A 14416-nucleotide genomic window follows, 5' to 3' on the forward strand; every position below is an offset into this window, starting at 1 on the left:
GTCAGGTGCGGCGGCTGTCCCGGCTTGACCACGGGGGCAGCCTTGAGCCGGAGGTTACCGTCCTTCACCGCGAGGCCACCCGCGGCCATCTGTCCCCCGGCGGGGTGCCGCCCGGGGAGGAGCCCGTCGCCCCCGCCTCCAGCTCCCGGACCAGGACCGGGACCCAGGAACCCTCTTCCTCTCCCCGGGCGCTGGACCACATTCCCCGGGCCTGGCGCCCAGATAAAGAAAGCAGCTCAATTCTTTGAAGATTAAGGTCAATAAAAGATAAAATCTGAGCTGGTCTACGCCTCGCTTTTCCTTCAAAACCTCTGGCCGCGGAACCAGCTGCGCCTGCAGTGTAATTTTTCCCCTCCCTGGATCAAAATTTTAGTTTTCTCTTGGAGACCTTTGGTGAAGGCTTGAATGTTATTTAAAACTCGATTACGAGTCTTCCTTCCTTCCTTCCTTTCTTTTTTTTTCTTCTTAAATACTAAAGGCCCGATGCACGAAATTCGTGCAAGTGGCTCAGCCCCTGCGGACAGGGCGACTGCCTTGGCCCCGCCTGCTATGGCGGCTGAGGGTCCTCTGCCTACCGAGGCGGGCTGGCTTGTCCAGAAGGTCATCCAAAAGTACGTCTGGTCTAATTAGCATATTACGCTTTTATTATTATAGATATTTTATTGATTTCAGAGAGAAAGGGAGAGGGAGAGAAAGATAGATCAGTGATGAGAGACTCATGGACTGGCTGCCTCCTGCGTGCCCCACACTAGGGATCAAGCACACAATCTGGGCTTGTGCCCTGACTGGGATCCAACCTTGACTTCCTGGTTCATAGGTCAACGCTCAATCCCTGAGCCACTGGGTCAGGGCAGATTCTGAGCCTTTCTGATGACAGGATCTTAGGGAGCCATTGCATTCCTAAAGCGCTGTGTGGGCGAAAGGGGCCACATGCTGACCTGACCAGCTCAGGGAAGCCCTGCATGGCCGTCTTGCAAACTCAGAGACCTAAAGTCACCACAAAGGATGGTCTGAAATTAAACTAACTAAAAGCAGTGATGGTGGGTAGTTACATCCTAGGCCAGTATCTTCAATGACAAGGTCAACCTTTACCTTAACTGAGCCTCTCTGTCTTTCTGCATCTATGATAACATATCCTTGAAATGTCTGGGTATCTTGTAACTTCCCTTTTTCTGGACCCCTTGGGGCATAACCTAATGTGCTGGGTGCCAGGACAGATACCACAAATTCCTTCATTGTTAAGTGTTCCTGCACCCACCTAAGTATGTGTCCATCATTTTACTTTTTATCCAATCCCAGGGGTTTCCCTGCTTTGCTTTCTCCCACCTCTCTAGTCTATCACCAATGGATTTCATGTAACCCACCTACGTCCCTTTCCTTTGACTGCAATGTATAAATACAGACGTAACCCGCCATTCTCCGGAGCATTATCTCAATTCGTTGAGGTTCTGCTTTCCAGCATATGTCGACAGTTTGGCTCAAATAAACTCACAAAAATTCTTTACAGGTTTCAATGTTTTTTTTACATTAACAACTGTTACAGCTTTTCTTAACACTCTCTTCTAATTTATCTGTTTATATTTCCTCTAGCAGTGTGATCTGAGAACCTTGTGAATGAAAAGGGGCCACATGCTAACCTGACTAGCTCAGGGAAGGCCTGTGTGGCAGTCTTGCAAACTCAAGAGACCTAAATTAAGCACAAAGGATGGTCTGAAATGAAAACTTTTCACATTAAAAAGCAGTGTATGGTGGGTAGTCATATCCTAGGTCGGTATTTTCCCTGACAAAGGTCAATCTTTACCTTAACTGACCCTAGTGTCTTTTTGCATCTATGCTAACATATCATTGGGACATCCAAATTTTCCTTCTTCTGGACCCCTCAAAGCACAGGCACTGCTCTGCGGAGACCGCAAATCCCCTCGTTGTTATTGAGTAATTGTTGACTTAACTTTCCTGCTCCCACCTAAAAGAAGTATGTGTCTATCATTTCACTTTTTATCCAATCCCAGAGCTTCCCCTACCTCCCTGGCTTTGCTTTCTCCCACCTCCCAAATCTATCACCAATGGATTTCATGTAACCCACTTATGTCTCCTCTTTGGATTGTAATGTATAAAACAAAGTGCAAGACTGCCATTCTTTGGAGCATTATCTCATCCATTGAGATTCTGCTTCCCACCAATTATTGACAGTTTGGCTCAAATGAACTCACACAAAAAATTCCTTACAGATGTGAATGTTTCTTAACGTTCACAACCTGCTAAGGAGTCCGTTCCGATTCTTATTGTGGTTCCTCCCTATGACATTGACGAAATACATAACTTCCCTGGGCCTCAGTTTCCTTGTCTATAAAGTGGGGGTAATAGCCCTAGCCGGTTTGGCTCAGTGGATAGAGCTTTGGCCTGCAAACTGAAGGGTCCCAGGTTCGATTCCGGTCAAGGGCACATGCCCAGGTTGTGGGCTTGATCCCCAGTGGGGGACTTGCAGGAGACAGCCGATCAATGATTCTCTCTCATCATGGATGTTTCTATCTCCCTCTTCTTTCCTCTCTGAAATCAATAAAAATAAAAAAATAAATTTTAAAAAGTGGGGGTAATAATGCCCATCTTAGAATGACCTCAGTATCCCATGCTACTCTTCCTTCAGAAGGTCACACTCGGGGAATAGAAACAGCTGGGAGTTGGAAAAAAGAAACAACAATAAGCGAAAGTCTTGGATACGGCAAAAAGTGGATTGGGATTTGTAAATATGTCTCTCTTCTCCATGTCCAGCTCTGTTAGAGAGCGGCCCGGTTTCTGAGTAGGGGTGGCTGGGGACTGAGAAAATGAAAGAGACAGACACAGAGATGGAAGGAAAAAGCTGGGACCGGGTGGGACCACTGTCCTCTGATGGAGAGACAGGGATAGGGACCCAGAGCCAATACAGCGAATTTATTTTATACAGCAAAAAACAGGAAGTTTTACTAAAAGTCAAGACAAAGGAGATTATGTACATTCTTGGGTGGGCCTGAGTCGTATTCATTCCTGGTGCTTGGCTGGATTTAAATAACAAAACCCACCCCCTGGCACCTGGGCTGAAGGTCAAGCTGACAACACTCCTGCCTCTGGCAAAGCATGTTTCCAGGATGTGGCTTTGCCAACACCACTGGCTTCAGCTGACAATAATTAAAGAAATGCCCATGTGCCTTCCCAGGCACTCTCTACAGGGATTGATGGGACTGTTTCTCTTGATCCTCGAAGAAAACCCTAGTCGGGGACAGGGGCCGCTCCTACAGGGCAGTGCTTTCCTGAAGTTGGCCATTAACAAGAAAAAACTGGAACGTTGGACAATGTCAAGTTCAGCGTCTGGGAGCTGGCCTCTCCTGGGCACTGTGAGGAAGTTTACGAAACGGGGATTTGGGGATTAACAGGACCTCATTTCCAAACTAGGCGTGCCAGTTACTCAGCCTGTGATCTCTCTGGCTCTCACTTCCCCTTTTGCAGAATGTGTGTAATAAATCCTGCTTTCCCTACTTGTAGAGATGTTATTGTGAGATGCAGATGATGTGAACTTTCCCCATGTCACCACTCATTGGCAAATGAGTTTGCATTCGTGTTCATGTGGCCCTCTGTCCTCTTGCCATTTTATCCTCAGTTAAAAAAAGAAAAAAGTACACCATCAATTCTAAGACATTTCACTTTATTTAAAAGAAGCCAATATACAGGATATAAAGGGTATGATATTTACAACAGTACAGTAAACAGGTTGGTTTCCCGGTAGGATCAGTAGTCTTTCAGTGAGTATAAACCCCCCTTCCCCTTGATGCTCGACCCAGCTGGCAGACAAACAGCAACAGTGGGGTGGGATGGGACTGCAGGATAGAAAGTCTCCCTGAAGGGATTAAAAATCACGTAGATGCTAAAATGTCCATGAAGGGGTCTTGGGGGTGAGGGGTGCCTTGGCCTCATTCCTTTGAGGGCTTGGCAGCAGGAATGCTGAGGGATTTGCCCCAAACTAACACACGGCCCACCCTGAGCCTGTAAATCTTCCACCCATGGAATATTCCCTTTTGAGAGAATCAGCCCTAATCCCTCAACCAGGGCCTGGAGGAGCAGCCCAGGCCGTGGGCACAGCCAGGACTGTGGACATTTCATGGCCTTTCCACTCCCACTCCAGCTGCCTAACAACCTGGAACCCACTAGAGCTCTGGAGGGTCCCAGCCCCCACCCCCCACCCCACCCCCAGGGAAGCCATGTGGTCCCGGAGCCGGCAGCCCCATTGCCACCCACACTCTCCCAAACTCAGCGGACTTGGAAGTGGATCTTCACATAGTTCAAGTAACTACTCGGAGCCCGCCCTGGAAGCAGAGCGTGTCCCCTATCTCATGCTCCCTCTCATCCCCCGCCCACCCGCCTCCATGCTGAATCCTCCACTGCCCGCCCACTCCCACAAGTGCCCTCCCCCCCAAGACTTCCAAGGACCCAGGAGCTGTGGGATCAGAGAACGGAACTGGGGTGAGGTGGGGCCCATGCTCTGCCGAAGCCGGCTCATGGGTGTGGAGAGTAGGCGGTGAGGACAGGGAGACAGGGTGGGGGTACCAATTATATGAAATCCAGCAGCAACATGCACCGTGCCCACAGAAAAATGCTGGGCCACCACAACTGCCTAGCCTAGATTACAAAACCTTTGCTTTCATAAAAATAGATGGGAGTCTCTTGCTTTATAAATAGGTTACATTTAGCTTAAGTTATACCTTATATTATCCCCTACCCCTCACCTTCTCCCTCATCCCAAATCAAAGAGGTTTGCTTCTCCCTAAATCATCTGAGCTGCACCCAAGAGCTAAGTGCGCGATGGACTGGCCCTTCAGAGACCCGTCCATCAGGACATATTGCCACAAGAAAACAAAATGTGTTCACTTGCCAAGAATTTTTTCCCCTGTTTGGACTCTCAGACGAGTGTGTGTGTGTGTGTGTGTGTGTGTGTGTGTGTGTGTGTTCCACAACCAAGGAATTCCCCATCCTGCCCCTCCCCAATCCTCTCTTTTTATAAAACCCCCCAAAATAGGAGGGTGAGAGCGGGCAGCACAGGAGAGCCCATCTGAGAACCATCTAAAATACCAATGTCAATATGACACTGGGCTTAGAAGTAGAAACCAAAATTAAGTATTTACAGCTTTACAAAGGACGGACCAGCGTGTCCCCTCTGGACCCGGTGCTGCCTCAGCGAGTGTTGGGGTCTTTCTTGGCAAGCTGTGGGCTCGTGGCAGGGGTCAAGCAGGGCCCACTGGCAACTAACTCAGAGAAGAACTTGGTGGGGAGGGAGGCAGCCAGGCCAGGACCCAGGACCCTGCCCAGGAAGCAGGTAGGCCACATCCTTGCGGTCCCTCCCCGTCCACCTGCCCCAAATCCTGGCTCCCCAGCAGGGAGAACACTTCTCAGCCAGTGTCTGTCTCTGGCTCCTGCCATTTCTATAGTCCTTGGACAAATTCAGAGTCCTCTAGTCCCCAGTGACAAATGTCTACAAAGGGGAAAGAAAAAATAATACCACTGGACACCAATCACCTTAGTTACCCCCAAAATACACTGTTGCCTTACTGTCATATTTATAACAATAGGCCTGTCTCCCTCCCCACCCCCCACCCCACCACCACCACCTGGAGGAACCACCCTGGGCCGGCTTCCACTCTGCCGGTCTGCCCACTCCATGCACCATCTCCCTTAGCCCTGGATGGCGGAGGCCTGCAGGGCCATCTCCCCGCCCTCCTGGAAACGGAAAATCTTTTTAGCAGCTGAGGTCCAAGCCCAACTGGCTCTGATAACCTTTGGTTAAAATAAAGCTAAACTAAAACAACAACAAAGAACAATAACGGCAATAATCACCAGGTATGTTTGAACCCTGTAACCTTTAGAACAAGGGTCGGCAAGGAGGAGGGGGAGGGGCCGCCCTCCTCCGAAGCCATCGCCCCCCTAGTACCTGCCAAGGGCCTGTTCGCTAATGGGAGACGCTGGGCACGTGGCCACACTGCCACGGGGAACAGAACGATTCGCCCAACAAAGACGAAAATTAGGAAAAAACCATAAAGGCCACCAAGTTCTGATAAATAAAAAGAACACACTGTCACTAACACGCTTGCTCTCTCTCTCCATATATATATATATTATGTGACTATTATGTACAATGGTTTTAAGACTGCAAAACAGGGTGGGGAAACAGAAGAGAAAGAAGGCCCTTCGAGGTGGTTGGTACCCCGGGGAGGAAAGACTGGGGGGTACAACCTACTGGAAGCCAGAACCCCTCTTGTGCCGCGAGTCATAAGCCCCGGAGGGAAGGAGCTCTGGTCCTCGGGCTCAGTGTGCTCTTTGACCTCCAGGGGGAGCTGCTGGGCCAACAAAAACAAAACTCGCCAAACATACCCACAGGAGTGGGGACAAAAAACTTAAAAAAAAAACAAAAAGCAAAGCCTGGTCCGCTGGCTCCAAGCTGGGACTTGGCGGGTGGCCTCACGCAGTGCTCTTCAACGCAGGCCATGGGAGAGACTGGCTCAGTTACTCCCCACGGGTCAGTTAAGTACGGAAAGAAGCTGGCAGATGTCGAACAAGGGTGGTTCTAGCCTGAGCGCCGCCTCCTGCCACCTCCAACCTGCCAGCAGCCCTCATTGCCTCCCTCCTCATCCCTTCCCTTCCCAATGCCTGCCAGTGGCCCGACAGTGGGCGACTGGGCACAGTGGAGAACCAAGATGGTAGCAGGCGGGCCTGGCCCGGCTCCACTGGGGAAGGGGTGACGGCAGGCCTGGCTCCCTTCAGGCTTTCTCACAGAGAAATTACAGACCCCAACCCCTTACAGTCGGCTGGAAACAGAGGGAAAACATCAAGTCATCAGGGCAATAAAAGACCCCCACCCCCACCCCACAGAGGTCCCAAGAAAGCAAACAGTCAGGTGGCCAAGGGCTTTGCAGGACCCAGGCCTCTACTGACCTTGACCGAACCCCCTCACAGGCTGCAAGAGACATGGCCCTAGCGGCGGCCTCCCTCCCAGCTCCACGGGAAAACCCTGCGTCTGGGAGAGGCCTCCCTTCCACAGTATATAAGGCAAGCTGCTTTTTTTGTTGGTTTTGTTTTTTGCATAGTAGTTTAAACACAGTGAGGCTCCATCTTCCCCCACAGTGCCTTGTCCCTCCACTGTGCCACTCGATCCGAAAAGAAACTAAGAATTTGTCTTCCCTCCCTCCTTCCATCTTTTCTTTCCCTTTTGGTAAGTGAAAAAAAACCCTTGGGAGATCCGCACCCAGGCGTGGAAGGTTCACCGAGGCAAACAGCTCCGTCCTGGGTGGCAGTGGACCGCCCCAAGCCTCACTCCATCAGTGCTGGCCAGCAGAGGACGGGAGGGCGTAGGTCATAGCCAATCAGAGGAGCAGGTGGGAGGGTAGAAAACCACAATCTGCCACACCGGGGCCCCGCCCTCACCTTAGAGTTTTTGTATAAAAACACCTGCTACGAATAATTCTTTGGAGCTCAAAGTGGCTCAGCTTAAGGGAAAAGGCACGGTTCACACGGCATCATCTGGACAGAAGTCTGCATTGGTAACGTGGAGAGTAGAAATTGAGAGCACCATTCCGTGGGTGGGTGGGTGGAGAGGGGCACGGGTGGATGGTGAGTGGAAGGGAGGGAGGAAGCAGCGGTCCTTGGGGCCTCCAGAGAAGGGAGGGCAGAGGACGTCCGTGTGGTGAGGACCGGAGCCCCACTCCGAGGAGCCTTCCTGGCCTCGTGGGGAGGAGGGGCAGAGGCCCCATCACCAAGACCACCAGGCACGGGGGCCTCAGCCATCAGCTGACCATGGGCTCCACGTCCGCCTCCCGCTCAAACTCGTCCTGGATCTCGTCTGTACTTCCTGAGTCGCTGCTGGCCACGGAGCTGGGGGATGGGGAATTCCTGGAAGGACGAGAGGATGGGGGTCAGTCGGGGGGCAGCCTGGGGGACCCCTGAGGGATTTAAGGAGCAGGAAGGGCTGAGCAACCACTTCTGCAAGACCTGACCTCAGAGGGGGTCCTTGCCTGAGACCCTGCCCTTGCTCTGCTTTTCTTAGAATCTCCTAAGCCAGTGATGGCGAACCTTTTGAGCTCGGCGTGTCAGCATTTTGAAAAACCCTAACTTAACTCTGGTGCCGTGTCACATATAGACATTTTTTGATATTTGCAACCATAGTAAAACAAAGACTTATATTTTTGACATTTATTTTATATATTTAAATGCCATTTAACAAAGAAAAATCAACCAAAAAAATGAGTTCGCATGTCATGGGTTCACCATCACTGTCCTAAGCCCACACGCTGAGCATGGCTCTCAAGACCTCTGGGGGCCTCCTGTTCCAGCCTCTAATTGCTCTGGGCGCCAAAAGCCCCATGGGAGCAGAGACCATGGACCAAGCGTGGTTCTTGCCCTCGAGCCACCTAACACAGGGACGGGCACAGAGCACGCGCTCAGTCAACCCCAGTTAACTCCGTCCTCACAGGGAGGCCATACTGGATAGTGGTTAAGAGCAGTAGGTTCAAATTTTGGCTCCGTCACTGATGAGCTGGGGGCGCTTGGGCAAACTGTTCGACCTGCCTAAGCTTCCGCTCCTCCACCCGCACAGGGGAGATAACGACAGTGGATCTGGGGGGTCCGTGAGCTAACGGTAGGACTGGCTGAGCCGAGGGCCCCACACGCTGCTTCCCACAGAGCAGCCCTCCCTCTTCTACAGCCTGAACCACCGCCGGCGGGAATATCGCCATAACAAGAGAAGCAATTACAAGGAGCGTCTATTTGCGCCTTGTGCCAAGCACTTTACCTGTATTATCCATTTTATGAGGAGCATGGCCATCTCCCCAACAGGCGGTGTGTTCCTTTATTTTTTAAAATATATATTTTTTAATGATTTCTGAGAGGAAGGGAGACGGGGAGAGAGCTAGAAACATCAATGATGAGAGAGAATCACTGATCGGCTGCCTCCTGCACGTCCCACACTGGGGATCGAGCTGCAATCCGGGCATGTGCCCTGACCGGGAATGGAACCATGACCTCCTGGTTCATAGGTCGATGCTCAACCACTGAGTCATGCCAGTTGGGCGAGGTTGCGTGTTCCTTAAAGGCAGGGGCTCTGTCTTTGTTTTGGGGTGTCAGCCACCCCAGAAAATAAAAGGGCCCTGGTCCACCTGGCCCCGGTGTAGAATATGGGAAAAGATGTGAAATTGCTTTCTATGGGCAAATGGGGGTCCCATCAGCCATGTGGAGAGGAGTGTCCTGCCCACCTTCTCCACTCCCCAGTTCAGCAGGAAGGGGGGTGTAAGCTCCCTAGGGCAGGGGCCATGGCTGCTACACTCATCACTGTTTCCCCACGGCCTTGCACAGAGCAGGCCTCCGACAAGTAGCCGTTGAGGAAGTGGGTACAGGGAGTTACGTGGATGAGGGAAGTCAACTAGCATGCAGTAGGGAGGTGACTAATATTCCTGGATGGATGGCCGGACACGTGCGCCGGGCAGATGAAACAGGCCAGACTTGTAAGTTGCAGCCTCATACACGTCCCCCAAGAACCCAACTGCTGAACCCCCAGGGAGGAAGGGCCAGGTACCTGTCCGCGGAGCCTTTGATGAGCCGGCGGCAGGTCTCCATCTGCACATCCAGGCCACGCTTCATGCTGCACATCTCCATGTATTCATGCAAGTGTCGGTTCATGTCGCTCTTAGCTGTGGCCAGCTCCAGCTGAGGGGAACCAGCGTGGGGTAAGGTGAGGCCAAGTCATCCTCACAGCAAAACCCTCAGCAATCCCCTCCCACCGCCTGGGTGCTGGCGGCCTCCAGACCACCCCTGGACACCGCAGGACCCTGCCTCGGCCTCTGTTCTCAGGATACCCATTCCCAGGGCCTCGAGAAGGGATTCTGGTGAAAGAGGAATGGTTGCTTAGCAACCACAGGGCAGCCTTCCCCGACGAGCCCACCTGGTTCTACCAACTCTACTCCACCCTGCACCTCTGCGCTCCTTTGTGTGGCCTTGATTAGAAAAGTCCTCACGTCTTCACATTTCTACTCTTCTCCTCCACCAAAGGAGACACCCCCCAGGACAGGGGCCCCTCTTTCTCCAGCATGACAACAGCAGTGACCTCACTGGCAGACATGGCCACGTGCAGGCTCTCGGGCACAGAGGGCGGGGCTCCAAGGCTGTGTGCTGGCTGGGGGTCTTGGCCAAGTCACTGGTCTCTGTTAGCCTCACGTCCTCCTCTCTAACACAGGATGCTCAGTACCTACTGCATAGGTACCTGGGTACCTGCAGGTCCATACGAGGGTGTGCGGAGACTAGGAAGGGTGTCCTTGTCATGGGCTCACTCGGTGCCTAGTGTCACTGGATGTCACTCAGATGTCAGCTCTCATTATTTTGGGACGACCATCTCAGTTGAATAGCTTAAATAAAACCTCCCTGGGGCAGACAGGGATCACTACTCCCATTTCACAGGTTAGGAAACTGAGGCCCTACGAGGGGTATGGCTTTCCCAGCACCACGCAGGGAACCGTTAGGCCTCCTGATTCCAGAGCCTGTGGCCACCCCAGACTGTCTAGGTAGCAACTTAGTCACCAGGGGTCTCGACGCGGAGGCTGCACAGGCCGAGCCCTCACCTCGATCTGGCCTATCGTTTCCTGGTACTCCTTGTCTCTCGTCTTGAAGAAGGATTCCGTCTCATGGATCAAGTTGCCCAAGTTTTCCTCTTGCTGGGGAAACAGATCAAAGGGGAGCGTTTAGCTGGGGGGTGGAGTGAGGTGGGGAGCTGCAGGGAAAGGATGGGGAGGAGGGATCATTGAAAGGAGGTGCCCCTGGGAAGCCTGGCCCCACTCACCTCGCCCTGCAGGTCGATACTCGGGTTGCAGTTGGTGAAGTCCTCCCAGAGCAGCAGCGTGTCTTCGTTCTCCTCCCACGTCAGGCTGTCGCAGTCGTCGTCAAAGTCAAAGGTCTCCCGCCTGGTGGGGGGGGGGGGGGACAAGGAGGGCGGGACTGAGCGGGAGCCAGGCTCCAGGGGCCAGGACGGGAGGGAGACAGGGCGCTGCCCCGATGGGTGTGTTCCTAAGGCGACAGAGGTGGTGGCAAAGGGGACGCGCGCCTTACCCATGGAGTTGAACTCTTTTAAAATGCAGAATGTTTTCACATGCTCTTTATACACTTTAAAATGTATGTTTTTAAGAGGCCAGGCTTCATCCTCCATGGAGACTAAAGGCAATTTCCGCCCAAGTCCCATCTTGTACGTTTTTCATTCAATAGCTCATTTCCTGAACCTCTCCTCTGCATGAGGAGATTTATATAACGTCGGCAACTCGGAATGGTTGATGCTATTGCTCCCATTTTACAGATGAGGAAATTGCAGCTCAGAAAGCAAAACCGACCTGTCCAAAGTCACATGCCAGCCGGTAGCGGAAACAGGCTGAAGCCAGATCTTTCTGTTTCCTATAGCGCTTTCCTTCCCACAAAAACAGCGCCACTCGCTCACAATGTGCTGCCACAGACTGGCTTCTGAGCACTTAGTAAAATGCAATTTGTTCTATCCTCGCACCCATCCCAGGAGACAAGCTTGATTATTATTCCCACTTTACAGGTGAGGAAACTGAGGCTCAGAGGGATCAGGTAGACTTCCAGAACCACACGTGCTGAAAGTCACATTTGAATTCACCGCCTGGGTGACTTCAGGGCTCCCCTATTCACTAGGGCTGGAAGGAGGGGGGCGGACCATACAGGATTGCCTGGGACTGAGGGGTTACTGGAGATGCATGGTTACCCCAACTGGAGGGGACCTTAAGAACCACTCAGCCCAATATGCCCACTCATCAGGTGAGAAGGCTGATGTCAACAGGGGCTAAATCACTGGACCCGGTGAATTAGCCAAGAAGGAAGTGGGTTCCAAGTCTCCAGACTCCCATCCCAGGGCTCTCCCCACTGCTACACTCCCTCCCTCAACTCCGTCCTGGATTCGCCCAACCTTCCAAAAATGGTCCAGGCTGGGGCCACTGGGCAGGGCTCAAGAAGAATTTCTGGTAAAAAGCTGCCCAGAGCAGCCCCTGGAGCCAGGCTCATCTTCAAAATGCAGTTCCAATCAGAGCCTATAGGGGGCTCTGGAGTCCAGGGAGCAGAGCTGGGGACCGGGCTGCAGGGGGAGGAGCCACTGGCTGGACTAGCTTCAGACAAGCCCCTGGGGTCCACTATCAGTGCATCACATACTCAACTGCTGACTTCATTTCCTTCCCAGGGTCTGGGATCTGAAGGAAACCCCAGCTGAGGAATAGGAAACCATCAAAGACCGGAAGATGGACCAGAGAAAGGGCTGGGAAGAGGCGACCCCCACCTCCCTGCAGACCTGGAAGGCGGGGCTAAGAAGGAGGGCTGGCCACCACCCAGAGAAAGTAGCCAATTCCTCCCCTTCTCCTTGGTCTGAAGCCCAAGCAACAGATTTTGATCAAAACAAAACAGCCCAGACACGAGTGCATTATTCAAAGACTTCAGTGGAACTGGCCCGGGGCAGTCTCTGGCTTGGATCTCAGCAAGCGGAGATGGAGGGGCGGGGGCTAGGGCTCCACCTAGGGTGGGGTCAACATGGCCTTGGGTGATTGGAGGGTTGTTTTTTTTAAAACTTAGGGACTTCACCACCATATCAATCTAATTTTGTGCACACAGGAGCCTGGCCCAAAGCGCCCCTGGACCAGCTCCTGGGACTGTCCCTCTCAGCTCACCCATTCCTAGGCAGCCTACTGCTTCCCTGGTGACTTTATGAAAATGAGGGCAATGATTTCTTCAGAGAAGCCCTTTAATTCAACCAAATGAACCCAGTCTGGGTCGGTGGGGGCATGCAATTCTGCCTTAGGCTCAGGAATGCCCAGAGCAACCTTCAGAAAACCTAGACCAAACCAAGGGTTACTCCCCCAACCCCCTCTTGTCAGCAAAAGATGAGAATATGAGATTTGGGGGGGGGGAGGGTGTCAAAGAGGAATCAAGCGTCTGGGAGTGTCCTTGTCACCTTCCAACAGCAATCCCCAAAACGCAGCCCCATTTTGGGGAAAAACGCACCCCACGTTCCCACTGTCTTCCTTGCCAAGTAGCCGGGCTCGGCTGCAAAGGGACCAGGGCAGGGATGGTGCCCGGAGAGGGCAGAGGGACAGCTCTTCCAGGCATGAAGACAGCTGGTTGGGGATGAAGCACTGGACTGACCATCGGGGGCCAGGCTCCATCCCATCTCCCACATCCCTCTCTGAGCCTCAGTTTCCCCCTTCAAACAGGAAGGGGCTGGGCAGAGTGATCTTTACAGGAAGCATTAGGAGAGTCCCGGGCCCCTGACTTCTGAGTCGACTATGATGGCAGAGGCATCTGCTAGGAGGAGCGCACCCTCTCGGGAGGGGTTCTGGGGGTTTTGTGATGCCATCAGAGCAAAGATGGCAAATCTAGCCCTGCTGTTGGAGACCGAGGACCTCAGGGGAGAGGCACTGGTCAGAAGCTTGCTCAGCACTGAGACTGATGTAGAGGGGTGGGAGGAGGAGGGGGAGGGGTGGAGTTCTGGGGAAAAGCTGAGTTCTTGGGGCTCAAGAACCCAACTGTAAGGGACCCCAGACAGAGCAGGCAGGAGCAGGTCACTGGGACAAGGGAAAGGTGATCCCAGAGACCAGCCCCAGCCCTGCCCTGTGAGTCCAGGCCCTTAGGCAAGTCATGCAATGCCCAAAGGGACACCTCTCCCTCCCCTTCCTTTCCCACCCACTTTAGGGTGCTATATGGATTAGAGTAGAGCTGGAGCCGGGTTGAGAGCATGGTCCTGGACAGGCAAGGCCACAAAGCATCCCTGCCCCAGATCACCCTACACAGTGAGTTTCGGGGAAAACAGCTCTTAGGGGGTGGGGGTGGGGGGGCGAAGTCAGCCCTGCTTGGTAGCATTTGCCAATTTTCCACGCTGGCAAATTTTAAGCTACTATTGTGCCATCACTGAACCTGGAGCCGGCAGATGTGAACAATCAGCTTTCATGAGCCGGTACAAGCCGGTTCCCTCCCACCACTGACCATGTCCAACCCACAGTCTGCCCCTAACCCAGGCAGCATCTCAGCGGGAGAGGACACAGGCAGGCGGGCCTGGCTCTGAACCCCAGCTCGGCCATGTGTTAGCGGAGTGTTCTCGGCCAGGGCGCTTCCCTGCACCTCAGTTTCCTCGTCTACAAAAGGGGAGCGATAACCCCACTTCCTGGGCCGACAATCTAGAGTCGAGAAAGTCACGTTTGTAAAGCATCCTACAGACGGAGGTGCTGGCCAGCGTGGTGGCCGGCGTGTGGCTCAGCTCAGCCATCCCACCACGAGGAAAACCGGTCGGGGTGCGTCTGAGGCTTGGCCAGACTCCCACACAAATACGACACCACGGCCACTGGTCCTTTCTGAAAGTGGGGAACTT

General features: G+C 53.0%; 1 protein-coding gene across 1 annotated transcript in view; it reads right to left on the reverse strand.

Annotated features, from left to right (window-relative positions):
* Nucleotides 1-4913: 4913 nt before the first annotated feature.
* The window catches only part of IFFO2 (intermediate filament family orphan 2), a gene marked incomplete at its 5' end in the record, with an annotated part of 43533 nt that continues 34030 nt past the window's right edge, over nucleotides 4914-14416 (reverse strand). The window contains 4 exons of the mRNA XM_006094064.3: nucleotides 4914-7908; nucleotides 9587-9717; nucleotides 10626-10718; nucleotides 10844-10964. Coding sequence (XP_006094126.1) covers nucleotides 7803-7908; nucleotides 9587-9717; nucleotides 10626-10718; nucleotides 10844-10964 — 451 coding nt within the window. The remainder of the gene's footprint in view (nucleotides 7909-9586; nucleotides 9718-10625; nucleotides 10719-10843; nucleotides 10965-14416) is intronic.

Source organism: Myotis lucifugus, unplaced genomic scaffold, assembly GCF_000147115.1.
Source record: "Myotis lucifugus unplaced genomic scaffold, Myoluc2.0 scaffold_128, whole genome shotgun sequence".
Lineage (NCBI taxonomy): Eukaryota > Metazoa > Chordata > Mammalia > Chiroptera > Vespertilionidae > Myotis > Myotis lucifugus.